The 17094-nt window shown below is 38.3% G+C and overlaps 1 protein-coding gene across 9 annotated transcripts in view; it reads left to right on the top strand.

Moving 5' to 3' along the window:
- LOC126380054 (basement membrane-specific heparan sulfate proteoglycan core protein-like) overlaps positions 1–17094 on the top strand; it is a 275688-nt gene that overhangs the window by 75375 nt on the left and 183219 nt on the right. For 8 of the 9 annotated variants that reach the window (XM_050029212.1, XM_050029218.1, XM_050029216.1 and 5 more), the window contains exons 2-7: positions 8738–8882; positions 9942–10023; positions 10741–10820; positions 11993–12155; positions 12640–12812; positions 16308–16454. In XM_050029212.1, coding sequence (XP_049885169.1) covers positions 8738–8882; positions 9942–10023; positions 10741–10820; positions 11993–12155; positions 12640–12812; positions 16308–16454 — 790 coding nt within the window. The remainder of the gene's footprint in view (positions 1–8737; positions 8883–9941; positions 10024–10740; positions 10821–11992; positions 12156–12639; positions 12813–16307; positions 16455–17094) is intronic. The other variant, XM_050029213.1, reaches the window with a different exon arrangement.

Genomic DNA, 17094 nt, shown 5'->3' on the forward strand with positions numbered 1-17094 from the left:
CTGGTCTTATCTGCCTAAAAGTTAGGTTATGGAGCTCATTTTACATAAAGTTCCCAAAGTGGGAACATTCCCGCGAACGGATATTGAGTGTAAACACATAACCTCTTTTGCTTCGCCGAAGTCGGGTAATAAAATATTTTAGGGCCTTATCTTAGGACGCTATACATTGCGCAACTAGCGAGAATTTATTGGAGACTATGTTGCTGGCAACTAACATTTATACAAAAGTATTCTCATGACGTCATCATAGTGTTGCCATTATTGGTACTTATCTCCAACATTTTAAGGATTTCTGATATTGAAAATTAAGTAAGAAATGACTATTTACTTTCACTTACAAATGTCACTTAGAAATAAATTTAAAGAAATTAATATTTTAACTATGGCATCACAATATATCTTTGAAAACTTAATATATGTAAAAAAACATATAGGATTATTTGCAAAAAATAGCGATCGGCACATTGTTAATACCCGGAATAAAAATAAACTTGCTTTACAAGTCAGTCGATTACATAAGATTACTAAATCTTTTAAGGGGCAATGTATACGTTTTTACAATAAGATTCCCATTGACATTCAGAATTTGCCTTTCAACTGCTTTAAGAAAGTAGTTAAACAAAAACTTTACAAAAAAGGTTATTATAAAGTTAGTGATTATTTAGAAGATAAAAATGCATGGGATTAACTGTCTGAGAACTGATATTAGGCAGCTAAATTACTCAATTGTATATCAATATTTTATGTTTATTTTTTTTTTTTTAAAAAGAACGTCTAGGGCCCTGTGCCGAGGTTTTTCTTGCAGCTTCTTTTCCCCGGCTATACAGGTTGTGAGAAGCTGCAGTAGTTTTAGGCGGATGAGACGTTCGTTATGTAAAAATTGACGATTCAAAGTGTAACTATGTTACCTACTGAATAAAGATATTTTTGAATTTGAATTTGAATTTGAACTTACCAAACTAGGACAATTTTTTTACTATCATTAAAACAAAAAAAAATCAACCAAAACCAACCTTAATAACATGAATAACTTAAAACTCATTTTTAATCATTAAAACTTGGAAGTATTTTATGGAAACTTTAAATTGCTCCGTAAAATATTTTTTTTCATTAGCCGTGGTTATTTTTTTTTCACCTACTGGCAACACAGCCTGATGACGTCAGTATCGCTTAAGAACATTGCCGCGCTGTCACTAATGAGAATAGCAGGCGTTGTGTTATACTTTGGTCTAAGTATGCATATTTAATCTAATCTAGCGTACAAGATCCCACTGCTGGAGAAAGACCTCCACTGGCTCATGCCTCTTATTTTTAAAACTGGAATCTCTGATGACGCAAAAACCGCCAGAATTAAATGAGATTGAGCCGGGCAAGTTTGTCGCAAATACCTAGAGCAGTGGGCACGGATCGTCACGCATTGGGTGCCTTATGACGGGTACGGTCACGAGCATTACTTAATATGTATACACAAATTGTTTTTAACAAATTGAACTGTAAGTCTCACTAAATGTCAAATATGTTAGTGCGACAGAGTCCTAAAGTGGGTACATTATATTGCTCATGACTGTACAGGCGTCGTGGCATACCTCGAAAGAGATGGTATTACGTCTTGGACGCTTGGAGGGACTGGTCGGAGAAAAAATATTAAAGATTAAAAAGTAACAAAAGAAATCGATGTACAGGCGCGAATATATTTTTACCTATGCATAGTGACGTGTAGCTTCAGACAGTGGTCTTGACCCATTTTTCGCTAAGAAAAATGTGTATGTTTAAACTCCTGCGCAGCCGCATGTTTATTTATCTTAAAATACCTGAACTTTTAGTTTACAACAATGTATTTATTTTAATTCATTATTGAATACTTTACACGTGGCTTGATTTAGTTTTAATTTAGATCCAAGCGTGGGAGGCGAAGTCTGGAAAAATGAAGGTTACAGCTGGATTGCATTTGAACTGCAAGTCTATTACCTCTAACGGGGCGGGCAGAGCTACAAGTAAGTCGGAAAACGACTTGCAGTCACTTTGGATTCGAAATCCTGGTTGTGTGTAGGAAAGTGAGTAGAATGGAACGCAAGATTGAAAGAAAGTAAGAGAGAAGGATAATCAATGGGGATTTGGTTGATTGTGGTATGAATTTATGATGGTTAATAAAAAAATATTAGAAAAGTAAAAATGATTTAGACTGTGCCAACAAAACTCTTTCAGCAACAATCATTGTTATAATTCGGGTTATCTGTTATCCTTTTTTCTGTTTGTCTTTGTGTTTCCTTTTATAGTCATCATCATCTCTCCAGCATTATTCCGTTTTCCACATGGTCCGCTTACCTAACCTGACGATTTAACAGGTCCGGTTTTTAATAGAAGCGACTGCCTGTCTGACCTTCCAACCCGCGAAGGGAAAACCAGCCCAATACAGGTTAGGTCACATACTTACCTCCGAAGATGCATTTCTCGGGAATGTGGGTTTCCTCACGATGTTTTCCTTCACCGCTGTGTACGTGAAAACAAATTCGGCAATCATTGGTTTAGGCCTGTACTGGATTCGAACCTGCAACCTCAAAGTGTTGCTGCGTTCCACCAACTGGGCTACCGCGGCTAAATGAGAGTATGACAGAATATTTGTCAGAACCGGATCATCACTAATTTAAGAGCCACACTCTTGTCGGTGCTCTTGTGATGTTGTCCGGAAGGGGAAGACCAAGAAGAGCTTACATGGAACAGATTAAAGAGAAGGCGAATGTCGTCTTATATGGAAGTGAAGGAATTGGTCTTTGATTGACAAGAATGGAGAATGTACAACCGGATAAAATACAAATATTGCTAATAGGTACCTGAAACTGCTTACTACTTCAGCTCTGTAGCCGGTAGTAACGGTTCTAAATTTACTATGTTTACAGTCGCTAACTGCGTCAGCTATTGTTGCCGATCGGCTTCAATAAGCTAGACATAACTTTCTAGACTATTTATACTCTCGCCCCCAGTCATGGCCCCATTTGTTCGGCCAAGTAGAATACTCTCCGAGGAACATAATGACTGATATGGCCGTGGTACCCAAACTGTCAACCTCGGCAATAATCGTATTATGAAAATCCAAAATTTTCTTCAAACAGAACTGTTATTTTTTTAAAGATAATTTAAAAATCCAAAACCCGCTGTGGAGCAGCGTGGTGGAGTATGCTCCATATCCCCTCCGGTTGATTGATGGGAGGCTTGTGCCCAGCAGTGGGACGCATATAGGCTGTTTCTGTAATTAAAAAAATCGCAGTCAAGATTTTCTTCTCGTGTCGCTTTACACAGCAATTTCGCGTTACGTGTAAAAAAAAAAACTAAAAAATTGCGCACACCAAAAATGAGCCTTCTTGTATGCCGCGCCAAGTTCTATTTAGTGCTGTAGCAAACGCGAAAAGAAAAAGAGAGAGACCGCTTCTACGTTTTAAGAACTGCGCTAAGAGGGATGCATTTGGCTTCGAACAACGAGGTTGGGAGAAGCTCGTCGAGAATAGGGACAGTTGGCGTAAGAGAGTCCTAGAAGGACGTGAGGTACATGACAGCGCATGGTTTGCTCTCTTGGCAGAAAAAAGGGCTAAACGACACGAAAGTGGCTGAAGACCGCCTGCCCCTGACTTCACCTGCAGAGCGTGTGGTAGACCTTGTCGTTCTCGGATTGGCTTATAAAATATAGTCATAAAAAAGTGCCTCCTAGACACTGTTTAAATCATCTGAAAAAGATGGATGAGGTGTAAGTAGTGAAAATTGTAGCATTTTTTTTTAGTTGTACTTAATTCTAGCATAAAGTTAGACCATCAGTCTATTCCTAAGCTAGCTTTAAACATGTACAATAGGAATCGATGATGTTCCTCCGCAAAATTTGTATTAAGTAGTTATTTGATTATTGTACAATAATATAGAACGCATGTGTGTGTGCTTGTGTATGGGAGGTGTGTGATCAAGTGTGTGAAGAATGAAAGGAAAATAAATAAATTCGTTTCTATTCTTTGCTTTTATTGCTTGAGGACATTATGAAAATAGAAGCGTAGTTACCTACTGTTGTCACTTGTCAATGGTGAATTACTTATTTTGTATCATTATTCTGTGCTACTCTGTTTAACAGTCTTTTAATGACAAAATATACCTTATTAGTCTCTATTTATGAATGACATCAGTTTACCATTGATTAGATGGATTGTCAATCAAGACTCCTTGAAAGCGATCTTCAATTATGTGCTAGATTAGCCGGCAAAGCGTTCATTTTAAAATAAACCTTATTTTGATAAAGGTGGAAAGTACAATACGAGAGAACTGAGACGACTTCGTTTTCTGAACGGACGCTACTAGGAATCGAACCGGGTAACTTTTCGTTTGATGGTCATACCTATGACACAATATACAGGGTGTAAGTCACATCGTAACGAATACTGAGGGGGATGATTCAGACCATGATTTTGAGTTAATATCAAGTGGAATTTGCCGTCGCAAAATTCATGTTTTTGATGTCACTTCACGTACGTACAGGTACCCATTCAGATACGTATGGGTGTTAGTGACACCGTAACGAATACCGAGGGGGATAAGTTAATATCATGTAGAATTTTCCATCGCAAAAGTGTAGAATTGAAAATAATTTATACACCACTTCCTGCACGTTTAGCCTGCAACACCACAGAGGATTTAAAAGCTCTTAAAACCCTAACATACTTAAATACAAAAAAAAACATGTTCATATATAAACATACCTAGCTGTGTATTTTAGTTAAAAGGCCAAAAAGAGCAAAAATATTTTAAAAAATATCGCGTATTTTAGCGTTACCGTCACTCGGATTTGTCAGAGTATGTTCGGACTTTAGCTTTCCATTTATACTTTTGACTAACTTACCTATTGCGTAAACAAATTGAACCTTTCGCTTAAATGCCTTAAGTATTTTTTCTTGTATCTATTCTTCTTTTTTTTTGTTATAGTGTTGCCTGGCTGTAACTTTTAATACCTTTTGTTATTTTTTCCTTTTTTTTGTTCTTTAACTACCTAAAACAAATTCTATATACATGTTAATTACATAATTTGTGCACGTCTGTAATTGGTGCAAACACTAGTACTAGCCTTAAGAAAGTTATATTAATTGTTGTGTGTTTGTACTGTTGATGTGCCTAATAAATAAAATAAAATAAAACACTATATCGAAAAGGGACCTTTTCTTGCATATCCTAACCTAACATGATGCTGTATAAAAATACGTTCAAGAAGCGGCGAGACAGTGCCTTCGACCAAGTAATCACTTGTGATAAAATTTGGTATTACTTACACACAGAACAGATAATTCTAGTAGATTTTTCTTTGGCAATTCGCACCGAGTACTCGGCCGAGTACTACTCGCACATTTACTCGGCACGTTTGAACAAGGCACTATGAGAGACAGTGTTCAATTGGTATGTATGCTAATAAATGTAAAGTAAATTGGTGACACCGTTTTGGACAGATTGGCTTTATTAACGTCTCGTGAGATCGCAATTTATTTACGATTCCACGTCGTCTTAACTATACGGAGTTTTATGATCATTCCGGAGAACAGACATAACATATAACATAAATAGCCTATATACGTCCCACAGCTGGGCACAGGCCTCCCCTCAATCAACCGAAGGGGGTATGGAGCATACTCCACCACGCTGCTCCAATGCGAACACACACAACAGAACAGAGATAAATATAATTCTATTGTAGTCGTAAGCTTTCGTGATTCATGGAACGTTTTAATATTATTTTCTATTATTTAAATAGTGATAACCTAATCCTCTAATCGTCACATCACTTATTTAAGAGCCACGCTCTTGTCGGTGTAGCATTCTCCATTCTTGTCTATCAAACTCCAATTTCTTCACTTCCTTATAAGAGGCGACGTTCACCTTCTTTTTGGTCTATTCCATGCAAGTCTTCACTTAATAAGACACGATGAGTTTATTCAAAACATTCTCTTCCACAGATGAATTAAAACGATACTAATATGAATTATTTGAAACTCTGTAAAATAAGGAACTAGAAAAATAAAGTTACCTACTTAAAATAAAAGTTTAAAATACTCATCGTTGGTAAGAACGATGTCACATGACGCGTTGTGGCTGCGTTGCGATGTCCTGGCTCGGTGTAAAGTTTGACAGTCCGTCCGGACGATGGAGACGGGTGTGGCATCCGCTAAAGAAGCGTTAAAAAGCGAAGTCTGTTTGAGTGTATCGCGAAGGCAGGCACGGCTTAAGAGGGTTCCTGGGGGTCAGGGAAGGAGGAATATAGGGCCGGCCTAGAGGTTCACGTTCAAAATAAAAAAAAAATAGAGGGGCTTTTTGCCAGAAACACTAAATGTATGCTCAGCGATTATTTACGATTTAGGGATGTTTGTGGTAGCCAATATGCCCCTCTATCTAACTTTTCGTTTTGAACGTGAACCTCTAGTGGAGAATTCCAATGGAGACCTTACCGTATTCATCGGTCAGAAACCAACTCTATCAAATTCAAATTCAAAAATATCTTTATTCAATAGGTAACATAGTTACACTTTGAATCGTCAATTTTACATAACGAACGTCTCATCCGCCTAAAACTACTGCAGCTTCTCACAGCCTGTATAGCCGGGGAAAATATCGCTGTTACATACTTGATAGTTTACTTGTTATTTGACCAAATACCCCCCAATGTTATTCTGAGTCCGGGCCCGTCTTGTGCTCGCTCCTACTCCCATTAGCTTGCACGTCTCGTCCCCCACACCCGTCCACGGATCATGTTGGACTAACTAAAATTGCAAAGAAATCCCTTCTTGTGCCAATGGTCCCCCTCTGCCCCCTAATTGCGGCTTGAGTGCCGATTTATTTGTGAATCATGACCTTTCGTACTCTTCGCGATAACTTTATGTACCGCATTTCCGCTTTCAATGTTTTAACTAACTTTTGTTTCTCGGTATTTTTCTGTTTAAAATAGCATCCAGAGAGGTGATTCTTGAGTAATGAAGTTTGATAAACAGCGTCTGTGTTCTAGTGGTTTGAGTGTTGGACTCATGATCTGGAGGCCAGGGTTCGGTTCTCGATGGGGACATTGTTGAAATCACCTGGTCCTGCAGATATTTTTGTAAAGTTGATCCACGGGCAAGTGTAAAAATAACTTCTTATCTCATGTGGATTTTGAGGTGGATCATTATTGAGCCGCCAACGACCCTGACATGACTCTCATGTTCTTTTGAAAAATAAATAGTGGGAGTTAAGGTTTTCTTAAAGGTCTCTTTTGTTTTTATAGCACTCACCTCCGTGCGGAGAATCAAAAGAGAAAATTTTCCAAAAAAAATCCCCTTAAATCCTTTAAAATAGCTAAGGTGTCAAGATAAGTTTGACATCTAAATGTAACTGTAAAATTAACGTTCTAAGAAATATTAGTACTCAATATTCTAAGATAGATGGCGCTGGCGGCGTCGGCTTTATGATGATATATAGACCGAAGGTTTTCAGGAATTTCAGAAGACCTCTGTCTTTTGAAATATGCAAGAGGACTCGGTGGTGTATTGGTTAATACGCTCGTCCCGGTTTACCAAGAGCTGCGGGTTCAAGTCCCGTTCGAGTCAGAATTCTTTCGATTATTTTTTTTTTTAATTTTTCTGAGATTAGGGAAGGGCTATTTTCATTTGTGTTTTACTCAGATTTGATAAGCTCTGAGGTGGTATTAATAAACTAATCTCAGCTGAGACTGCCCTCAAGATCATGCTCAAGTCCCTGTTTTTATATAAGAACTGTCACATTGACGTGATATTGAGGTCAACCTCAAAGCTGAACTAATCTCAGCTGAGACTGCCCTCAAGATCATGCTCAAGTTCCTGTCTTTATATAAGAACTGTCACATTGATATGATCTTGAGGGCAGTCTCGAAGCTGAGATTAGTTTATTAATACCACCCTAAGTTATTATTTTTCTAAGTGACGATGTTGGTGTAAAATGTTCGATATTGTTTAATATCCGTTTTATTTTTACTGCTTACTTGTTATTGTTGGTATTTCTCTCAAACGTGGCCCGTTAAGTGTTAACGTGTCAGTTTGGTCGCTGCCGAAATTGGATCGTTAGTTGGGCGGGGCAAGGCGGCCGCCCCCGCCCAATCAGTAAGCATCTTTTAAGTAGGTATATTTTGTTCACGTCCTCTTTCAGTGTAATCACATTTGGGAGGTACCTTAAGTAATCTCGATTACTGCTTACGTCTATATTTGACGGTTCCGGACTGTGGAAACTGACTTTTTTTGCCACAACACTTCCAATTGCAAGTGTATTTGAGAACGAACCGTGGAAAATTACAAAGAAACTCGATTTTTAAAAACTAATAATTTTCGGTTTTCCATCAGGTATGGAAAACGAAAGGTGAGAAAATAAGCGTGTCTTCTCGGATAAAATCTATGACAGTCATTCTAAAAATTTACAAAAAACATAAGATGGCATCACGTCTTTATCACCAAAGGGGGTAGGCAGAGGTGTATAGTATATACATCTACTCCTCGTCAGCTATGATAAGTCTCATGTAATAAAGAGCGAACCTATTGCTATTAACCGGGCTCAAATCCTGGTCCCACGTGATAACAATTGAGTAGCTATGATCCAAACATGAATTCTAACAAGTAACGTCAAACTCGTCGGGATTCGAACCCATGTTGTCATGTAAGTCACTCGTTATCACGGATAAATAAAAAAAATGTAAGCCATTTTTCTACTTTTCAATTTGCAGGCAACAGCTTTAGAAGACCTTTACTGGGAAGGGGAGGAGGACTCGTCCAACGAGTTCCTCGAAGTCAAAGATGAGGAGCTGGGCATCACAGGACACCTGACAAGGCTGAAGAGAGGATTTGGAGATTTGTTCGATTTCTTTGGCTGTAAGTATACTTAGACACCAACGATATTACATTGAGTGTGTTAGCAGACCGGTGGGACTCCCCGCTGCTGAAGCGCTGCAGCTGCACGCTACTGTGCCAAGGGTCGCGCGTGTGTATTAGCTTAAGTTGTATAAGTTGTTACTAACATTAGAATATAAGTTGTTTGTTACTAACATATATGGATACAGTCCGAATTAAATAATTTGAATTTGAATTATTATTATTGTAAAAAAAAAAACATCGGCAGAAATTCGTTTCGGAGGTATGTGACCACATTTGCGTATATAATAGCAACATTGCTTTTTTAGATGAATTGATTTAATGTGGCCTTTTTTATGAGTAGCTAAGTACCTAATTTGAGTAGTTTCCTCATCATCATCAGCCCATTAACGTCCCCACTGCTGGGGCACGGGCCTTCCCTATGGATGGATAGGGAGATCGGGCCTTAAACCATCACGCGGGCCCAGTGCGGATTGATGGTTATTAACGACTGCTAATGCAGCCGGGACCAACGGCTTAACGTGCCTTTCGAAGCACGGAGGAGCTCGAGATGAAAACTTTTTTTTTGTGGTCACCCATCCTATGACCGGCCTTTGCGAAAGTTGCTTAACTTCAACAATCCCAGACCAAGCGCGTTAACCGCAGCGCCACCGAGCTCCTCTAGTTTCCTAAGACAGATCAAAAGGTGACAAAACAGATTCCTTTTTACTATTTGACTTATGTATGAATTTTAATAAAGAAAAATTTTATAATCAGTGCGACATTTTGTCACGTTTTCCTATGACGTCACATGTTGCTTTTTCATACAAATGCCATAGCAATTTCGTGTTTTGACGTTTAGTAAAAAGTAACTCATTTGACTAGTTGGAAACTACCCTATTGGACTGGATTTTCCTTTAGGTTGAAAGGTCAGACACGCAGTCGCTTTCATAACAAACCGGACCTGTCAAACCTTCAGGTTAGGTAAGCAGTCGCCGTAAACGCTGAGGAGATGATGATGATTGATGAAACGGAATAGGTTTTAATTCACCATGTGAATGAGCCCTTAAATTATTTCAGCTTCATCGTCGTCATCAACGACGACACCTTCGCCGGAGACCACCACCATCCCGGCTGAGTCACTCATCAACGAATATGACTCGTGAGTATATCAAAGACATATTTATGTCGTGGCCAGATCGTAAAATTGATCATTACATGATGTGGTCGACCATTTCATTAAATGGCCAACTTAAGTTGACCATATCGTTGAAACGTCAACATTTAATGATATATCAATCAACGTTTAGCCATATCGTTAATGTAGGCGGTGTCCGTGCTATGTGTAACTTCTGCATTAGAATGTGTCAATGAAAGGCAAGTTACAGCATGAAATGAAAAGTAGCTTTAAAAAGTAGTTAAAAACGTTGTATGCTACTAAATAATAGCTAAATCTAGTTATAAAGTAGCTAAGTGCCATAAATCCACCTGGGCAGAATCACAACTAATCAGATGCTAACTTACATACGGAAGATCAGGCCTGTGTCCCGTTGACAACCTGCACAGAGCAACCGCATTCTGTATCCTAGAGGTTATTATTATTATTGCGTATGGCAGACATAAAAATAAAATATCCTGCGTGGATCATATATCCAGCTTAAGATAGCTTAGCCAAGTCTCTGCCGCATTCGACAAACAATGCAGCTCGGCTATGCCACCTAGGAAACGGTGTAGAGGGCACTCGTTCACTATATGAGATAGGGTTTGATCTGGGTGACCACATTCACAGTATGTCGACTCCTTTAAGCCCCATTCTAGAGCTGTGAACTAATTATTTTTCATCTAACCAGGGAATAATTAAGTCTTTATCGATTTACAGAGGCAAGGATGATGATCTGGACACCGACGGCGGATCAGGGGCACCATCTATGGGAGAAACAGAAACAGAACTCAGAGAAAGTAAGACAGCATTATTATTTTGTTACACATAACATGAGGTCACTATGGACAGACATGAGCAATATCATGTGCCCACTTTAGAACCCTGTCACACTATCATATTTGACATTTGATGAGACTTACGGTTTAATTTGCCAAAAAAGTTAATGTGACATGGTTTCAAAGTGTATACATATTAGTACTCGTGACCGTACAGTCATTAGCAATATCATGTGCCCACTTTAGAACCCTGTCGCAATATCATATTTGACATTTCATAACATCTATTGTCAACGACACCACGATATCGCACCACTGTGGTGTCGTTTAAATTTTTTTTTAGGTAACCACAACACTGCCGACCAGTGATGTCTAACGTGTATTTAAAAACAAATCACGTGTTAAACACAAAAAAAATGTTGTGTACTTACAAGGAATAAGTAGTATATGACAGCAGTTGATCATCTAATATCAATAAATAAACATAGGAACTTCATTATTGTGGTGTGGTTACCTAAAAAAAATTGTAAACGACACCAGAGTGGTGCGGTTTCGTTGTCGTTGACAATACATGTTTAATGAGACTTACGGTTTAATTTGTCAAAAAAGGTAATGTGACATGGTTTCAAAGTGTATATATTATGTATACACGTATTAGTACTCTTGACCGTACATGCCCAATTGGGTCTATTTAAAAGAAATATCATCATCATCAGCCCATTAACGTCCCCACTGCTGGGGCACGGGCCTTCCCTATGGATGGATAGAGAAATCGGGCTTTAAACCATCACGCGGGCCCAGTGCGGATTGATGGTTATTAACGACTGCTAATGCAGCCGGGACCAACTGCTTAACGTCCCTTCCAAAGCACGGAGGGGCTCGAGATGAAATTTTTTTTTATGGTCACGCATCCTTTGACCAGCCTTTGCGAAAGTTGCTTAACTTCAACAATCGCAGACCGAGCGCGTTTACCGCTGCGCCACCGAGCTCTCCTGAGTATTTGTGAGGTATTTGGGCTACTAACCAATCCATTAGTATTTGAGCCTCCAGAACGCCTCCGAATTGGCAGAGTTGCTTTTGTATTTAAACTTTCCGGAGTGTTGGAGTCAGATAGGCTGATTATCATGATCACTTTTCATATTTAAAGCGGTTTTATTACTATGTATTGACGTTTTTACGATGACACCTTCCAGAAACGCTCCGTGTGACGTTCGTGGTGAACCATCCTTACCAGGCGCAGTACTCCAACCGGGACTCACAACAGTTCAAGAGTTTCTCCATGTCCCTCGCTGAAGCCGTCAACCAACTCTTCGACACCCTGCCGGGCACTCAACGAGCCAGTCTCGTCAGGATACAGTAAGTACTCGTTTTTGTGATAGCTGAGCACTTGGGAGTCAGTAGACCAGTTGAAAGAACGCTCGACTTTCACTGTGAGATCGCTCGATAAGGGGTTCGAATTCTACAGGCCTAACCCAGTAATTTTCCAATTTGTATCATAAATGATTATCACTAGCTCAGTTCAGATCAGTCAGACGTTTGCCTTATTCTTCATTTGTTCCATGTAAGCTCTATAGTCTTTCCGTTTCTCTCTTTGATTCTATCTTGCCTTCTGTTTTTCACAAATTCGTCAATTAAGTGTCCAATCATCTTGTCACTTTTATTCTCAATGACTCTCATGAATATTTGTTTCCTTTCTCTTACTCTTTCCAGCACTTCCTCATAAGTAATCCTATATGTCTGTTCTTCTTTACATCCTCCACCAACACCTCTCTCTGTCCTTCTGTCTCAGTCCAGTCATCCACGTTGTTATTGAATTAATCTTTTTTTTTCTCGACTTCAGGTCTCGTATTTCGGATGAGTTTACGTGCAAAGTGACATTGGACATCGTGACGACTGGCTACGAGGACACTGACCGCATTACGGGCATCCTGCGCGACCACATCAGGAACCGTCGAATGCTGGGCACCGTTGCCGTCAGTGATAACGATTTCAGCGCCAATGTTATCGACCCAGGTATGCTAATGAATATTTAAATTAGTGTACGGTCATGAGCATTAATATGTATACACTTTGGTACCATGTCACATTAACTTTTTTGACAAATTGAACTGTAAGCCTCACTAAATGTCAAATATGTTAGTGCGACAGAGTCCTAAAGTGGGTACATTATATTGCTCATGACTGTAAGTATATCAATATTAAACATAAGAATTCCTTCAAAACCCGTAATATTACTGGAAAAGGTACGGAATCCCGGAATCGATATCTCCATAACGAACGCAACTGTGATCTATTGGGGATAACACTAATAAAATAATCGAATATTAAATAAAAAAAAATAAAAAATAAATAACATACTTACTACAAAGTTGCTTAAAATAAACAAAGAGATATAAGTGTAAGTTGTGGCATAAATAAAAAAGGGATAAGTAGGCATAAGTAAGTAAAAATAAAAATAAAAAAACTGATAGAAGACAGTAGGTTACCTCCGTAAGGTAAAAAATATCGCGCACCAATTTTTATTTTCATCTACAGGTAGTATAAGTATGGCAGCTCTCTAAGATGGCGCTATACAGAATTTCCTTCGTTTAACCTTCTAATAATAGACAATAATGCATCTTTTACCTTTATCCTGGATATAAAAATGACCCCTTTTATTACACCCAGGCACAATTACATCTTCCACCCATTATTATTCTGACCAAAATAAAGAGAAGCAATATCAGTAAGTAGTTACATATTTCTATACCATATCTGATTTAAATATCAAGCAACAATTATTTTTACATATGCTTCAGTCATTACATAGCAGTTGTTTATCGAAGTAATGAGAAAATAGGCAATTAACACGTTAAGTCTCGACAGCGCCATCTATATTATTTTGGCGAACGGAGCCTGGAAAGCCCCTTAGTATTAGTTAAGGTATTTATTATTTTGATGCACTTTTTTAACATTGCATTGATGAATGCCCTTCTAAATAAAGTAAACCATATCAGACTACAAGTCAGACCTACTAAAATTGGCTCATTGTTGAACAACAGATCGCCAAGTAGGTAGCAGAATACAAAAGAGAGAAAAAGAAACAAACTTTTTTAACGTTACATATTGTAGGATGAGGAGCTCGGTGGCGCAGCGGTAAACGCGCTCAGTCTGCGATTGTTGAAGTTAAGCAACCTTCGCAAAGGCTGGTCATAGGATGGGTGACCACAAAAAAAAAGTTTGCATCTCGAGCTCCTCCGTGCTTCGGAAAGCACGTTAAGCCGTTGGTCCCGGCTGCATTAGCAGTCGTTAATAACCATCAATCCGCACTGGGCCCGCGTGGTGGTTTAAGGCCCGATCTCCCTATCCATCCATAGGGAAGGCGCGTGCCCCAGCAGTGGGAACGTTAATGGGCTGATGATGATGATTGTAGGTTAGCCTTAGATGACAAATAATTTGTCCGGAACACGCGATCACAAAGTACTTACGTCTTGTATTATGTCATAATCATAATCCAGGGTCAAATTGAATTTGTGTTAAATTCCTCATTATTTTTTTTACACGTTTCCCACAAATTAGTTTTCAACGCAATTTTTAATCCGTCTCTGTTTGCGACCTTCGACAAATTACATTTTTATTGATGTTGTGGTTGTCGAGGCTTTGTAAGACACATTATTCTATCTTTATAACGAGGAGAAGCTATAAAAAACGCTCACTAGGTTACGAATTTGACGTCAATGTTTGCTTTTCTTATGTCACGCACGCGTTGTTAACCGAGCGAGTACCTACGAGTATTACGTTCAAAGGTCAAAATATTTTTATCTGTTAGTCAAAAACAAGCGTTTTTTTTTTAAATCATATTCTGATGTGAAGTTCATCATCAAAACCTCGATTTCTTTCAAATAATTTCCAAATACCAAGAGCCGTGGTAGCCCAGTTGGTAGAAGGCTTCCCTCTCACTTTGAGATCGCACGTTCGAATCCAGCACAGGCCTAAACCAATGCTCGCCGAATTTGTTTTCGAATTCATGTTTGGATCATAAATGATCATCACGTGCTTAGGAAAACATCGTGAGGAAACCCACGTTCCTGAGAAATGCATTTTCGGAGGTATGTGATCTAATCTGTATTGGGCTGGGTTTCCCTTCGCGTGTTGGAAGGTCAGACAGGCAGTCGCTTCTGTAAAAAAACTGAACCTGTCAAATCTTCAGGTTAGGTTAGGTTAGAGATAATGAAGAGAAGAATTTCCAAATAAGTACCACAATATACGTAAACTACTGGCAGATGCGTACATGTTAAAAAAAATATTGCTTGATAATTGGATACATGTGGAATCATTAGTCACCTATATTGCTTCACTTTTGATCAGAGTAATAATAGGTGGAAAGTGTGTTGTGCCTGGGTGTAATAACAAGGGTTATCATTTATACCCAAAAAAGATAAAAGATGTCTGTTATCCATGAAGTTAGAAGGTTAAACGGAGGCAATTTTATACAGCGCCATAGTTGTTTTTTTTTTGTGGAATGTAGCATGGAAAGTCTCACATCGGATTAGATACTGCTAAGTGAGTGTTACTAACATGATGTAAGTAATTTGCGTTCAGTTAATGTTATCTGTAAACTTACGCCTTTTGTTCCGTGTCGGTAATCATAATAGCAATTAGTAATACTACAAGGTTTTTACCTATGCTTTTCACACTCAGTGATGTGGCGTTCCTGGGAATATACTCACTTTGAGAACGTTCCCGGTTTATGTAATAACAGCTTTATTACCTAACATTTATTTCCAACTAGTCAAGGCAGTCACTTTTTACTAAACGTCATGGCTTCGGCCTTAATTTTGAAAACAAACTAAAACTTGGCTTCGGCCTTAATTTGAAAATAATATAAGACTTGGCTTCGGCCTTAATTCTGTAATCAAACTAAGAATTGGCTTCGGCCTTAATTTAAATAATAAATATAACACATGACTTGGCTGTATGGGCTATGATCCCTTTGCCTGTCCTACGGACAAAATAACAAAAAAAATTACTAAACGTCAAAACACAAAATTGCTATGGAATTTGTATGACAAAGCAACCCGTGACGTCATAGAAAACGTGACAAAATGTCGCACTTAATATTACATTATTCTTTATTAAAATTCAAAATAAATTGATTTGAAAAATGTAAACGTTTTTGTCACCCTTATTGTCTTTATTTAGTAATCAGAATTGCATAATATATCTTTTCCAAGGAAACTACCTTATATTGACTGTTCAATACTACCTATACCGTATTAAAAAAGCGCTATGAATCATTATGGATAAATAGAATGCGTAATGGTACCTTAAGCGATTAGACGTGTTTTAAAAATGCGACCCCCCAACGGCCTTTTAAAATTATACAAAAAAAATTATTTATTTTTTTATTTTTAAGTTACTTACCCACCTATTTAGTTTTACTATAATTAGTTTTATTTTCTGTTGAATATTTTGTACTGCACCAGATTTTTTGAGGAATGAATCGGTCGGTATTCAATGTGGCTTAAGCCGGTTGGGTTGTAGGCTCGTCATTCGACGTGTGCGCCGCTGATGAGTTCCGTTGCGACGATGGGCGTTGCGTCGCCGGATCTGCTCGCTGCAACAAGGTCAACGAATGCAGCGACGGCTCCGACGAAGCCGGATGTCCTTTTGATGGTAGTTTATTTTTTATTTTATTTTTTAACTTTTTATTTTGATTTAATTTCTTTTTGAACTTGATGTATTTTTTATTTGAATTTGATTAATGGTGAATTTGAAACTTCGGTTTTGTTGGTCTAATGAAGCTTGGTAAAACGCGGATTCATTTCAAGATAGCTATACCTCTGACTACCCCAATCGGGAACATCGATCGTGAGCTTATATTTAATTTTATAAAATGTAGAATATAATTTATAATTTTTAGGTGATACGAACCTCAAATGGAAAAACGGAACCCTTATTGGATCACTTTGTTGTCCGTTTGTCTGTCGGTCTGTTTGTCAAGACCCGAAAGGGTCCCGAGAGAAATCTCGGGAAAGCGTGGAAGTATCAAGTTACAATTAACGTCTAATACTCATGTCTGTGGTCCCTTGAAGCTTATAAATCAACGCAATCCAAAAACACATTTTTAGCCTTATTTTCGTACATTTCGTAGGGGACTCAAAACCTACTTTCCATAGACCTGGAATCAAGAGGTTTGGAAAGAAGGACTTACAGCATAAGTAAAGGCAAAAATCCGAAAATAGTAAATTTGTTGATCCTTCATAAAAATCATTTTTTCTTTGCGATTTCAAACTTATTTACAGTTAGTAGACTA

The sequence above is a fragment of the Pectinophora gossypiella genome, chromosome Z, assembly GCF_024362695.1.
Source record: "Pectinophora gossypiella chromosome Z, ilPecGoss1.1, whole genome shotgun sequence".
In the NCBI taxonomy this organism is placed as follows: Eukaryota; Metazoa; Arthropoda; class Insecta; order Lepidoptera; family Gelechiidae; genus Pectinophora; species Pectinophora gossypiella.